Source organism: Anopheles funestus, chromosome 2RL, assembly GCF_943734845.2.
Source record: "Anopheles funestus chromosome 2RL, idAnoFuneDA-416_04, whole genome shotgun sequence".
Lineage (NCBI taxonomy): Eukaryota > Metazoa > Arthropoda > Insecta > Diptera > Culicidae > Anopheles > Anopheles funestus.
The window spans coordinates 45,705,466-45,718,009 of NC_064598.1; the positions used below are offsets into that span (position 1 = coordinate 45,705,466).

At 44.2% G+C, this 12,544-nt stretch overlaps 2 protein-coding genes across 2 annotated transcripts in view; both read right to left on the reverse strand.

The window, feature by feature from the left end:
* Nucleotides 1–12,544, reverse strand: part of LOC125762387 (neurogenic locus notch homolog protein 1-like) — a 169,927-nt gene that overhangs the window by 85,484 nt on the left and 71,899 nt on the right. The gene's annotated exons all lie outside the window — the stretch shown is intronic.
* LOC125762384 (uncharacterized) overlaps nucleotides 99–12,544 on the reverse strand; it is a 28,550-nt gene continuing 16,104 nt past the window's right edge. The window contains exons 2-9 of the mRNA XM_049424411.1: nucleotides 4,513–4,768; nucleotides 3,690–4,432; nucleotides 3,497–3,616; nucleotides 3,222–3,397; nucleotides 2,877–3,150; nucleotides 2,503–2,797; nucleotides 2,301–2,422; nucleotides 99–2,204 (exon numbers count right to left, since the gene is read on the reverse strand). Coding sequence (XP_049280368.1) covers nucleotides 2,053–2,204; nucleotides 2,301–2,422; nucleotides 2,503–2,797; nucleotides 2,877–3,150; nucleotides 3,222–3,397; nucleotides 3,497–3,616; nucleotides 3,690–4,432; nucleotides 4,513–4,718 — 2,088 coding nt within the window. The 5' untranslated portion in view covers nucleotides 4,719–4,768 and the 3' untranslated portion in view covers nucleotides 99–2,052. The remainder of the gene's footprint in view (nucleotides 2,205–2,300; nucleotides 2,423–2,502; nucleotides 2,798–2,876; nucleotides 3,151–3,221; nucleotides 3,398–3,496; nucleotides 3,617–3,689; nucleotides 4,433–4,512; nucleotides 4,769–12,544) is intronic.

A 12,544-nucleotide genomic window follows, 5' to 3' on the forward strand; every position in this document is an offset into this window, starting at 1 on the left:
TATGCTGTCGATACACGACGCCTTTGACGAGTTAATGTAGAGGAAAATGATAAAAGAATTAAGCCATATGTCAAACAATGTTTCTACCATTGCAGTGCGTCAAACCCCAGGCTAATGCGTTTTAAAATTGTTGCTAACTTGGTTCTTTTGTTTGCATTCTTTCTCAATACCTGATCCTCTGATCGCTACAACTATTTAGTTTCGGTGCTTTTTTTTTATAACAAAGATTCAGCAAATCAATTTACTCTGTTTTTATTTACTTTTATTATTCCAATCATACAGCATCTGCATGGACTGTCGTTCGATAAAATTATTTACACATAAAATAAGCATTCATCGACGAAAACGTTTCTGCGTGTCGGTTTTGTGATACTGTGTTTGCTCGTTAAATAGTTCAAAGGTATACGCGCTATGTGTAGGAAACTAGTGGAAACTAAATCAAAGTGGTTTTGTGGTTGGCGTAATTTTCGGGGGTAATTATTTATAGAATTGTGCGCGGCCGGCTACTGTGTGGCTACACGAAACTGCACTGTAAAACAACCCGGACACTGTGTGTATGGACGTTATGGAAAGGATAGTGATGTTAAAACAAAACCGTTCGAGATGGGAATGTGTGATAATGGATTATAATTATAAAATAAATTACTACTTTGCTTTACCTCCCCGCTTTACACGCGTCCCGCGCTCCATTTCTATCACCCCATATTCACTCTCTCTCTCTCTCTCTCTTTCTCACTGTACGCTCACACCAGCTCTCCCTCCAGCAATTCGTAATCCTTTTCTCGTGCTATCCAAACAAACCCTTTAAACGATACTTTCGTCCGTTTTTCTTTTCTACGCAAAATAAATAACTTTAATAATGTTAGTGTAATGGGAAGTGGGAATGTTTCGTATGATGCGTCTTGTGTGTTTTTCAATAAATAATTGTTTCCAATCTCTATTTAAAGTTAACGATTTGTTCGATCCGAGGCTGGCTCTGGTAGATCTTTTGCAGTACGAAACGCGCCCGTATGCTTGCATGTAACGATGCCGTGGCATACGGGAGCAAAAGTAAAAAAAAAAACAAACAATTACTAATTCCCCTTCTACCTTCTGGCCCCCGAAACCTTGGTGGTGTGGTTCTTACAAACCCACCTCCGTCTACTCCCCGGGATGTCCGCTCAAATCGTCAAATCGGAAACTCAATAGAAAGTGTGAATAGGTTGTGTGTATAAAGAGAGTGTCGCCAGTTGGCGCTACTATGCGCATTGATACCGCAATTACTACTGCTATTATCTACCTCGACATCCTTTCCCTAGTTACGAATTATCCTAGTATGCTGTGTTGCGTTGTATTGTTCCGACCCAATAATCTCGGGCTAGAGCCTGGATACTACGATGGTTATAATGTGGGGTTGTGATGAGCAATGATGAGTTGATGATGGTTTCTATGTGGAGGAGTAGGCGCTGCTTTGCTGTTACTACACAAACGCCGCCATTATTCCGGTACTGGGGATCGTGTAAGTGTGTGGTGTAAGAAGTGGTACAAATGGTACTACTTAAGCTTAAAGTTACTAGCTGTCCCGAAGAAAAGTTACCGTTCAATCACTTCAAACTTTCTATTCCAATGTGCCTGTGTGTGCCTGTGTGCGTGTTTTTTTTGTGAAGTTTACTATCGATGAATCTAACTGCTAGGGTGGGATACGTAACATGAAGAAAGTGAGTTCTACTTTGCTTTTGCTCGGTATTAGAGATGTGTTTCCGAATTTCAAAAACAAAATGGAAATACATAATAAATAGTAAAACCAAAACCTTCCCCCTAGGGGAGGTATACTTTTCTTTTTTTTCCTACGCTTGTCACTAGTAATTGTTGGGATGGAAGGAGAGTGTTGCCACGAACGCGGTACCATTCTAGCTACGATTGGTGTTACGTTCGTTCATGTTTTCTTTTTCCCGACTGGCTGCTTTACCATCGTTGCCACGCTCAGTTTGGCTCAGTCTCCCTGTACCGAAGGTGAAGTGGCATCGAGCCTAGATCCTATGGTATTAGGGCCACGGTTTCTGCGCTCCCAGTCTATGCCATGACTTTGTGCGGTTGCATCCACTTCTTCATGTAGTAGCAGAACAAGGTCGATAGGTAGACCAACACCATCAGTGCACAAGTGACGGCGAGTGCCAGTACGGAAGTCTTCGTTGGGCATGGTTCAATGATGGTGACGGTCTTATCTGTGATTGCATAGACGAAAGACAGGTAAGTAGAACGCATATTACCTTAACGAAACAACATCACCTCCTATTTCGAGGAACCTCCAATATTCTTACCTCTTCCAAAGTCTGTGCTGGCTTCGCTACGCAGGAAGTCACGATTCTTCTCATCACCAAAGTCTAACACCAAGATCTCCTGCGAGATGTTCATATCCTCTTCCTCTTCAACGGTGTCATTGCTGGAAAAAAACCCGATAACAGTACTCGATAAGCGTTACATCCGCTACACAACAAGTTAGATGGAAAGTTCGATACCTACCTGGAAGTAATGGAACGACGCTTTCTGCCCCAAGATTCAACTGAATCGCGTCCCCACTCGCAAACGGCCGGTTCACACGGTCCGAGACAGTACTTCACATTACACTGGAAGATCACACCGTAGCTCTCGGTGAACCTGAACGCTTCGTAGATCGATTGCAGCGCATTGCCATCCTGGGTGAAGGCGGGGAAGATGCTCGGATCGACCGGACAACCATCGTCGTCGATGATCTGGAAGGTACTCTTTGAATCCTTTGCCATGGCAACGCATGATCGTGCAAAGATACCGTATGGAGCTGGACCGAAACATTGGAAAGATTGCAAATGATCGTTAGCACATAAGTGATGGGTTATCGAATCTCGTCCGATGCTTACTGTCTTCCGGAATTTCGATGCGGAACGTCAGACGGTCTCCAATGCGTACAGTTTCTACCTCGCGTGCACGCGCATCCAGAATGCGAATCCTTGGCGGTGGGGCTTCCGGCGACGAGTTGATGTGGATCATCTCCGGATCACGAATCGGTAACATGCCAAAGGAAATATTCTTCGAGCTCATATCGTACGTACACTTGACCTTGTAGATTTTGTCCGCCTTTGTCATGACGACCGAGTGGTGCTGCAGAACAACGGTGTTACTGTAGATGCCGGTCTGTAGGGCAATATGAAATTGGATTAGAGATATACTAAGAGAGATGGTAAGAATTTTGGAACCATTCCTACCGCGCTCTGTGTATTACAATCCTGTCCACCCATGGTTAGATCCAACCGGAAGGTGTCGGAATTGATAACGTCAATATTACAGGTTTCCGATCGTCCCAAAGCGTAAATACGTCCATTGAATGGTTTGTTGGTGCGTACTTGCACAGCAATACGTGTGTCCTTGCAGTGAACCGACACTGAAACGAGAGCATTAAAACAAATTTAGACTCAATTTTTAAGAATGCTATGGATTAAGTGACATCTAAAATTAGTGAGAGAATTTGCAGAAACCTTACCATCATAACAAGTTCCAGTTTTATCGCAATTAGCATCATTTCGGGTAAGGTTGTTGACGGCCGGATCCTCTACGGTATCAAATACAACTGGGAGCGTATTTTCAGCTTGGTTCGATTGTTCTGAAACAATTAAAAGTTAAAAAAAAACTTTGTTAAAAACTAATCTTATTTGACCGGACACGCGCCATCTTACTTTCGCAAATGTTCTCAAAGTAATCGCCACTCGGTTCACCGACATCGATCAGGGGTCGTTCACCATTCAGATAGGTCGAGGGTCCATCGGGTAGTGACTTATGATCGAGATGGTACAGTCTGCAGTTATACTGCGAACCGGTTGGTTGGCCAAGGTAAAGGAACGAACGGCATAGAAATTCGCTCTCGATTTCACAGGCCAGCTTGCATGCCGTATCGGACGTCACCTGTAGTTCCTTGTCGGTGTAGTAGTGGAGCCCAACGTACTGGGACACTTTGTCATCGGACACGCCAATACGTGGCAGCTGGAACTGACGGCTAAATTTACACGCCTGGCTAGGTTTTAAGCAAAGGTTCTCGAAATAGTCGACACCCTGGGCATCCACGAGCTGAACGAACTGACCGACGGATCGGCGATCAGAATCACTCAGCACACACTTCATGTTGTTGTAATCATACTCGACCGAGCGACAGATGAAACGCTTCTCGTTCAGGCACGCCGACAGACAGGCTTCTTTCGTGCTGGTGTAGATGAGCGCATTGTCCAGCCCGCGAATGATCTTGTTTGGGACGCGCTCAAAATTCCAAGGACGCTGGCATGCGTTCTCGGACCGAAGCTGTAGCTTCACCATGTAGTACATGCTGGAGGAACGCTGTGGCGTACTGGCCGGGTTGTTTGCAGCCGTCACGTTCTGAAGCTGACAGAGTGTCTCCTGGGCAGGTGTCAGCGGATTCACAACGAAGCTATACGAAGCACAACCCAATGTAGAGTTAGCAAAAGGTTTTGTCTACATTCGCTTGTAGTGATTAGAAGCCATGCTTACCTGAATGCTGCTGCTTGACAGTCGGGTTCTTCCCGGCACCAACCTTGACATTCATACAGCGACAGGTTCTTGACACTGTAGTACGTAGTGCCCTGGAAGTCATAGTCGGTTAGCTTCTCGAAGGCGACACGGGCCTGTACGACCTGTTGGGCCACCGCTAGGAAGCAGACGGAAAATAGCAGTAAGTTTGCGGGACGCCACTTCATCTCTTTGCCTTTTTGGGTGTATTTGGATGCCTAGTTTGTTACGGAACAATCTGCAAATGGAAGAAATCGGAAAGGGCAAGATTAAGTAAGAACGAAAAAAAGCTATTAGTCTCTTCTTTTACTGGATTGATCTTCTTGGGTGATGATGATTGTTCCCTTCTGGATGATGCGTTTAATAATTCCACATGACTAGAGGTGAATTCTTATTGGGTACTTTAGACTAATTCTAAGGAAACCTCAAGAACTTTAAGCATGGTAATTTTCTTGATGAACTGGTATGTTTAATGATGGTGCAAAACTGTTTAGTCACTGGCTAACTGCGCAGATTTGTGTGATGTCTTGCGGAACAATACTAGTACAGGATGCTAAATAATAGGCTATTTATAGGCGATCCATTACAATTGCAAGGAAATAAGCATTTTCCTCAATATTCTTCGTTTTGCAAGATACCTCAGCAATGTATGACGTCAGTAATTGCAGATATTACTTTTTTCTGGCGACCATCTTTCCGTTAACTCATTATATAACTCATTCCCGAGTGTCGTAGCATTAGTACTACTGTAGTCCTTTCGAAATTCCTCATACTTTCTACCAGCAATGTGCAGCAATAAACCGACGCCAGGAACAAAGGCAAGAGCTCAACTTTATTGCGCTATACTGCCACATGGTCGTTTATTACGCATTATGTAGAGCGCCGCCCAGCTTTCATTTTAAGTTTTTATGATTTTATGCTAGAATTGGAGGATTGTATCCACCGTTTATGTTTATGGCTTCGTCCGTCCCCATGCCATGCTCGTTTGTCTTGTATGCAGGGAAATGATCGTGTCTATCTGATGATCAGGTGGAACAAGTTTATTGAAACGATGATGTGTGGTGAGTGGCCTGTGCGGACAGGTTTAATTTGTTGACACTTTTCTACCCGAACACATCACATGGTGAGATCATGCACGCGAAATAGCCCCTCCTCGCTCAGGGGACCGTTATGAGAATTTCGGTGCAGATGATGTCAACCATTGTGGACCATTGACCGACATTCCGAGCGTACGTTAAACATGTCTGGACAATATATATTCTTTTTCCTACCTGTTTCCACAAACCGATGGCCCTAGTTTTTTTTATGTCATCACCAAGACTCGGCCTGTTTTTGGAGGGGGGTTTGTTTCGTCGACATTGAAAATTTCGCATGTTGACCAGGTTTGTAAGGCGGAAGTGTTAACGATAAGCTCACTCTGGCCTGAAGGCTTGTTATAGAGATTTCGGAATGTTTTGCTGAACTCGTTTACAGTCTCTACTGCCCCTTTGGCACAAGTGTATCGTTTCCTTTGCCAAAAAAAGAGGCAACAAACACCCTTTACGCTGTGCTCGATTCATATCACATTCAATAAAATTGATACTCATCGTCCAAGAGAGCCCCATTGGCGAAGTGGATTGATCGTTAATTTAATTTATGCACCACAAATCAGCATCCCATTCGATTTTGGATAGGACGGGCGGTGATCTTTTGCGATCGAACAAAATATGCTTATGTTGGGCAGGGTGAGCCACGATCGTATCGCATCCAACTTTCGTAGCCGGAAAATTTGAATTAGCTATGGGAAAGCACCACCATCGAGCGATTAGTGGGGCGAATGATAATGGTGAGCTAATAGAATCGGGTACTCACGAAGCGATTTCGTGAGGAGTTTTACTTTTTAACTGCTACCACCAAAGAGGAGAACGGAGCGACAGGGCGAAACGTAAATATGAGAACGAGAGCAACGGGAAAATAGCAGATCGGGAAAATAAGCAGTACGTGTGGAAGTGTGTGTCTGCGAAATGTAAACCCTACGAGTAAAAGATTTTTTTGTTGCTGCGAAAAACTGACTAGAAATAAAAGCAGAAATAGTGGAAGAAAAGAGAAATGTACAGTGGAAGGCTATCCAAGTCGCAAAATCTTGCAGAGCGATATCTAGTTCACGAGGAACGCAGGAAAGTGTTGTGCTGAAAACTGTGCTTTTCCCAACCACTTCCCAAGCAACCTCGACTGAAGTACTGGACTTGGTTGCTTGCCTCGACGGTGTTCAATGTAACCTAGTCATCGCAGGTGGCTATGATGGGTGCTGTTGCGTCGACTGAAGTAGTAGTGTATCCGTTATGCTAAAGTCTTTCACCCTGATTTTATTCTTCCCGCGATACTGGTAGGAGAAAATAAAAAACAAAACTCCCAAAGAACTACTTGGATCTTTCCCCAGAGTTTATGCTCCACCAAATAGGGTTTACAGAAAAAAATGAAGTATACACACAAACCCTACCGTGGCCGTAGTAGGCGACATTTCTCACCAGCAGTTTAAGCGCTCTTGCAGTTCTGCATTTGACATTTTCTATCGCCCTGAAAACAAACATCAGTATGCGGTTGCGGGGTGGTTCACCACTTGTGCGAGATGCATTTAGAAGTACCCGTATATGGGGCTGTTTGTGCGCGCTCGTTTCGGAACCGATGCTACCTCCCCCGGAGGCTCGGTATTATCACCACCTGGCGAAAGTACCGCTTTCCCTGTGTTTCTTCCACTCGAGCTACGGCATGTCTGATTTGCGTACGAGTGTGCTTTAGTTTTGCGTGTTTTGTTTGCTCCGACGGGAACACTTTTGTATAATCGAGTTTTTGCATATGGCAAATGTTGTACCCGTACGGTTCGGGCGATTGCGGAATACTGAGGGCTATCCGTAAGGTACGGGATGACATGTCATTAATTAAATGTCGACATTTGTAACATGGTTTGACCTAGATGCGTTCGTCAACTCGAGATTGATGAAGCTGTACAGAACACGGTGTTGTGTTGTGTTCTGCATACTAGTTCCGGCAACAAAAAAACACGAACAAGAAACATGAAGAATATGTCCGGGAAACGTTGATAGATAGTTGATTAATTTTTTTTTACCATAGTCTCCCAATGATTGGACGACTAATTTTCCTTGTCAGAACTTGTTGTTTTTTGTTTGTTACATTACAAAATTAGAACACCTAAAACGAAAGCTTCTTCCGGTTCGTTGTTCTGGAGCAATATATAATCCTAACGAAAATGTTGGTCACGCACACTTCCGCTTGGACCGCAACCCGTGATCGCACAATTAACTAGGGCACGTCAGTAATCGACACACGGTTCCCAATCGCTTGGTCGTGGTCTTCTGAGGCGGAACCAAAACTGAGCCTCTTTTCAACTAACTGTATACCCGTGGGCCACATCTTAATAAACAAAAAAGGAATAGAAGAGCTTGAGAAGTAGCTCGGGCAATAGGGCTCTGGACAAGCTTATTGTGCTAAATTCACAAAAAGGGAACAGGAATGAAGAAGTTCAGGTGCAATCGAAGTGAATGAAAAAAAAAACACGAACTGACGGAATTCTGTGATCTCGCGTCCATTGCTGTGCGGTACACCTCGAGACACTAATCCAAAAGTGACGCGCGAAGGAAGCAGAAAGAATACACGAAGCACGACGAACCATGTGCTATTGGAACTAGAAAAACTTGATTGCCTTGAAAAAGAAAGCTCGTTGCGAGGAGCGAGTGAATTCTATCTCGTCCATGTCTTGAGTGAAGGGGAAAGCATTACCCGATCATGGGGCGGAAGCTGGATGGATATGATAGTTGTCCAGATTTGGTAAACCCGGTCTAGCTGGATTTGTCCGGGGGTAATTAGACTTTCCATCAGGTTTTTAGCCAACCATCGAGATCCTTGGGGATTTCCTCTTGCGACCTTATTAAGGTAAGAGGGGATCTCACCGTTACTGCGAGGAGTTGCTGAGACGGAGGATGGCCTAGACCTTCATTCGGTGTACGTTTCGGGGATACCGTCATATGTTCCAGCTGATGTTAATCTGCTTATGGAACAGTGCCAACGGTACTTGCTGGCAGGCTAGGCAGTAGGCCGTCAAGTTCGTTTAGCTAATGGTAGGTACGTGTGTATTCGTGAGCAATGCTTTCGTTTCCCATCGCCAAACAGCATTGCAGGCCGCCGACGAGATTGTAGGCCCCGGAACAATGAACAATGCTGGCGTGCTGGCGTTCAGTTTGGAAGGAAAATTAGTTCAACACGATGGCAGGGCAGGTCCCGGTTTCAGCTGGTAGCAGGCCGTAACAGTGCGCATTATACCGCGCCGGATGAATTTTTATTGACCAAACGGGAATCAACCCGCTTCGATGCCGCCTGGTTCGTTAGCGTGTGGCGTCCTCGGGAAGTGTACCAAATTTTTTTTTGATCGTGAAATAAAATGTGTCAAAACAGAAAACCAACCCATGCGCAGACGCAATGGCTGGTGCGAGATTTTAACCCCAAGCGGCTTTGTACGACCGATCGGTCTCTTGATCGTGTTGGCTTTGTGCGCTTGCACTCCGTCAGCGCACACTGTTCATGGCTTTGCTTGGATTGAGAGATGAAAAGATTAATCCGTGACGTGGGCTATACTAAATAACAGTTTGAGGTTGATGTTTTGTTGTGCGTTCCATTGCTTCGTTCTTCCTTTTTGTTTGATTTGGTGTGGTTTTGTTGTTGCTGTTGTGCTGCGTCCTTTCGAATGCATTCGTATCTTTGCCAGCACACAGAACAACATAAACACAAAGTATAAAGCGACCGAACGACCGGAACTTTGCTTGAAGTGAGTGAGCGCGCGCGCGCACATTGCGCGGTTTGTCGTTTGCGCTTGTTTTGGAAGAGGGGAGGCCGGTTGATGAATGCGGAAACCCCTGGCAGGGTAGGGACAGTAATAGAGCACAAAAAGCTCCGGGAATGTGTGTTTTGTTTCTTTCTTCATCTTGCACGATCTTGCGTGCGTTCGCCTCTTCACGCGCAATGTGCCACGTGTGATGAAAGCAAGGCTGTACCTTGGTTGTGAGCGGGGAAAGAAAGGCCTTTTGCGGGAGGAAGAAAATGAGTTACGTACGGGTAGGGAACACAGTTTTTTGCCGTTGTACATAACTGTTGTTGCCGCGGTCGCTTTCGTGTTCTTCTTTGCCTTTGCGTTCGCTGTTTAGCTTTAGCTTTTGCTTGATAAATCCGAATCTGTTTGGTTGCTGGCGAAAACCAATGGCGGGATTTACATGGTTTTCCAATGGCAACGTGAAAACCTTGGCAAGTAATGCATTTCCTTGTGTGAACAAAACACGCGCTTTTTAAACAGTTCGCGTGACAAAACATTCGTTTATATAAATTTTGCTTTGATTTCATTTTTGTTGCTGTTTTTAATTGATGATGGTTTCGAATTCAACGAACATTTTGTCAGTTTAAAAAACGCATTTTCAGGTCATGAAAATTGCTCCAAAAGTATAAAAAAAGAAAAACGCATTGACAAATATGAAAGCTTTATTTTGGAGCTTTTTATTACACGTGTAAAAAAAGAAAGATGGAAATTGAGTCAAACTTTTACTGGCCCGAAAGAGATTAACTATGAAGAAGGTAAGGTTGCGTACACGTAGAACAATAGGCAGTTTGACAATGATCGTGTGCCGGTTGAAATAATTATTTTAAATTCAGGAAGAAATACCCGAAATGTACCAGATACGGTAAAATGTTGTATTCCCCCAACCCCGATTTTTTTTGTTGGGAACTGGAATAAAAGAGTCATAAGCGAGATGTAGTGTACGCGTTTGCTTTAATGTTGCTGTGGCCTACATTCTTTATTATTCTTTCCCAAAAGGTATTTTCCCCCCCAAAAAAAAAAAAAAAACGTTTCAAGCGGTTTTTAGTTAAGCTTTGTGATAGCGCTGTATCTGGGGTAGCATGAGCGCGACTTCTTCCAATCTAAAGGGCACATGGGCACCCAACGAGTACTAATGAGGTTGTGTATGGTTGAACGAGCCGCTCCGACAAATGGTTACGAATTCGCACAGCAAAGAAAGATTTATTGATCCCCCGGGGTTTGTGCCTGAGATCCCGGAAACGAAGGGAATCATGGAGGGTATGTGTAATGCGGAAATGTAGCTAATGTAGTAAAGTTTTTTTTGTAGATATGTCACTCAGGACAGGATGGAAGAAAATTAAAGTACAACAAAAAAAGACATCTAAGAGATTGGACGTCCTGAAACCGCAGCTCTGGAAATTGGAGGTGATCGCCCATCCACGGTTGACGGATTGATTTTCAAACAGCATCAGCACCGTCGAGTGCCTCCGGTCATTCAAATTGGCTGTAGCAAATTGGTGTCTGGTTTGTGCGATTTGTTGTTTCTTTCATTCGGAAATGTACCCTAAAGGTTGACACTTGAATTTGTCCCGTGCGGTGAAGAAATCTTGTAAAACAGAGCACATTAGACAGAAGCGAAACATTAACGTTTTTGTTATTGGTGCAGTCAATTGACTTGCCTCCGAGTGGAACTTCCTCTCGAATGAAGTATTCGATGTGAATCAACTATCCGACGAGAAGAGGTATTTGTCAGTGGATGTTTAATGTATTTCTTCAAGACCTATTCGAAGCCAAATGGGATTTTTTGTTATTAAAAACATTGAAGAACTTTGGCAACAGCGTTTTGTTCCTGTATCTCTCCAAAGAGCACTCTTGACTTTCCAATAATTGGTTATAGTTGCTTTGGGCTTTCGGTACAATACAACAGTAACAAAACCAAACTGACGCGAGAGCATCGTTTGTAATATTTGCGATGAAACTACGGTCATGGCTTGATGTCTGCGTTTGCGGAATGCGCATCAAATCAAGCCGGGAAACCGTAGCTCGGTGGTGTGTTAGTAGATTCACCATCATTGGCCGGTGCTCCGTACCAAAAACATTATTTCGCTTTACGACTAGCACCGTCACAAATGTGACCCGGGCCCGTTTGGCCAGCTCGTCGTCAGCTGGAAAGCTTGACGGCACTATTATTGAGTCATTTGTTGGGTCTGGGTTTTTTTTTCTTCTTTCTAGCGCACAGTCTCGGGAAGCTAACCGCACAGGAAATGAATGAAACGCACGGTGGTGCACGGTGAAAAGAGTTCTCCCGGTTCCCGGTAGATTGGTTATTTACGAAGGTTGGAACACACCGTACGCATGACGTTTGGAAAGCCAAATGGTAGCAAAAAGCTCATACTGACACGGCGTAGTGGCTGGTGTGGCGGAAGCGTAGGTTAAGTGTTAATTATTCATTCTTACTCATTTCATCGCGAAGTAATAATATCTTGCAAATGTGGGAATCAAAAGACAGCAGGCCGTGGGGGGTGGAAAACACCATCCGTTCGTTTCGTTCCGCACATTGGAGAGACATCAGAGAGACATTGTGTCGCAGCAGCGTTAGTTCTTATGGTAGGTTTTAATATCGCTTCTTTATAGCACTTTTACCAGCGCGGCAAACGATTAAAAGGTTGCCATCTTCAATTGCTCAGAATACAATTAAGTTCCTTTTGTTTGTGACCCGGGCATGTATTGCTGGGATCGCTGCTTGGAACAACGCGCACGCTACCTCATCCAATTACGATGTACTTGCGAAACAGCGTGCACAACAACGTGTTCATTAGATGGTTCTATTGCATGTATGCTGCCAGCTTGGTCCTAATCCTTGGTTTGCAGTTTTACTGCAAAAATTGCATTTTCCACCAGCTCTTCTCCGCTAGATGGTTTTCATATGGTGGAGTGTTAATTGCCTTTCTTCTTCCCATGGTGCGGTAGTTTTGTTTTCGTTCCATCGTCTAACACTAGTATCTCTATAGCACTACTACTCAAACGAACCGTTTGACGTTTATTGACGTTTGTGTGAAACGGAACTGTCACGAATGGCGCAATAATTCATCTCCACATACACACGCGGAGTAGCATGGAGTTGTAATTATTGTCGTTACTGCTACCACCGGTAGAAATATAATAGTAGCGGTA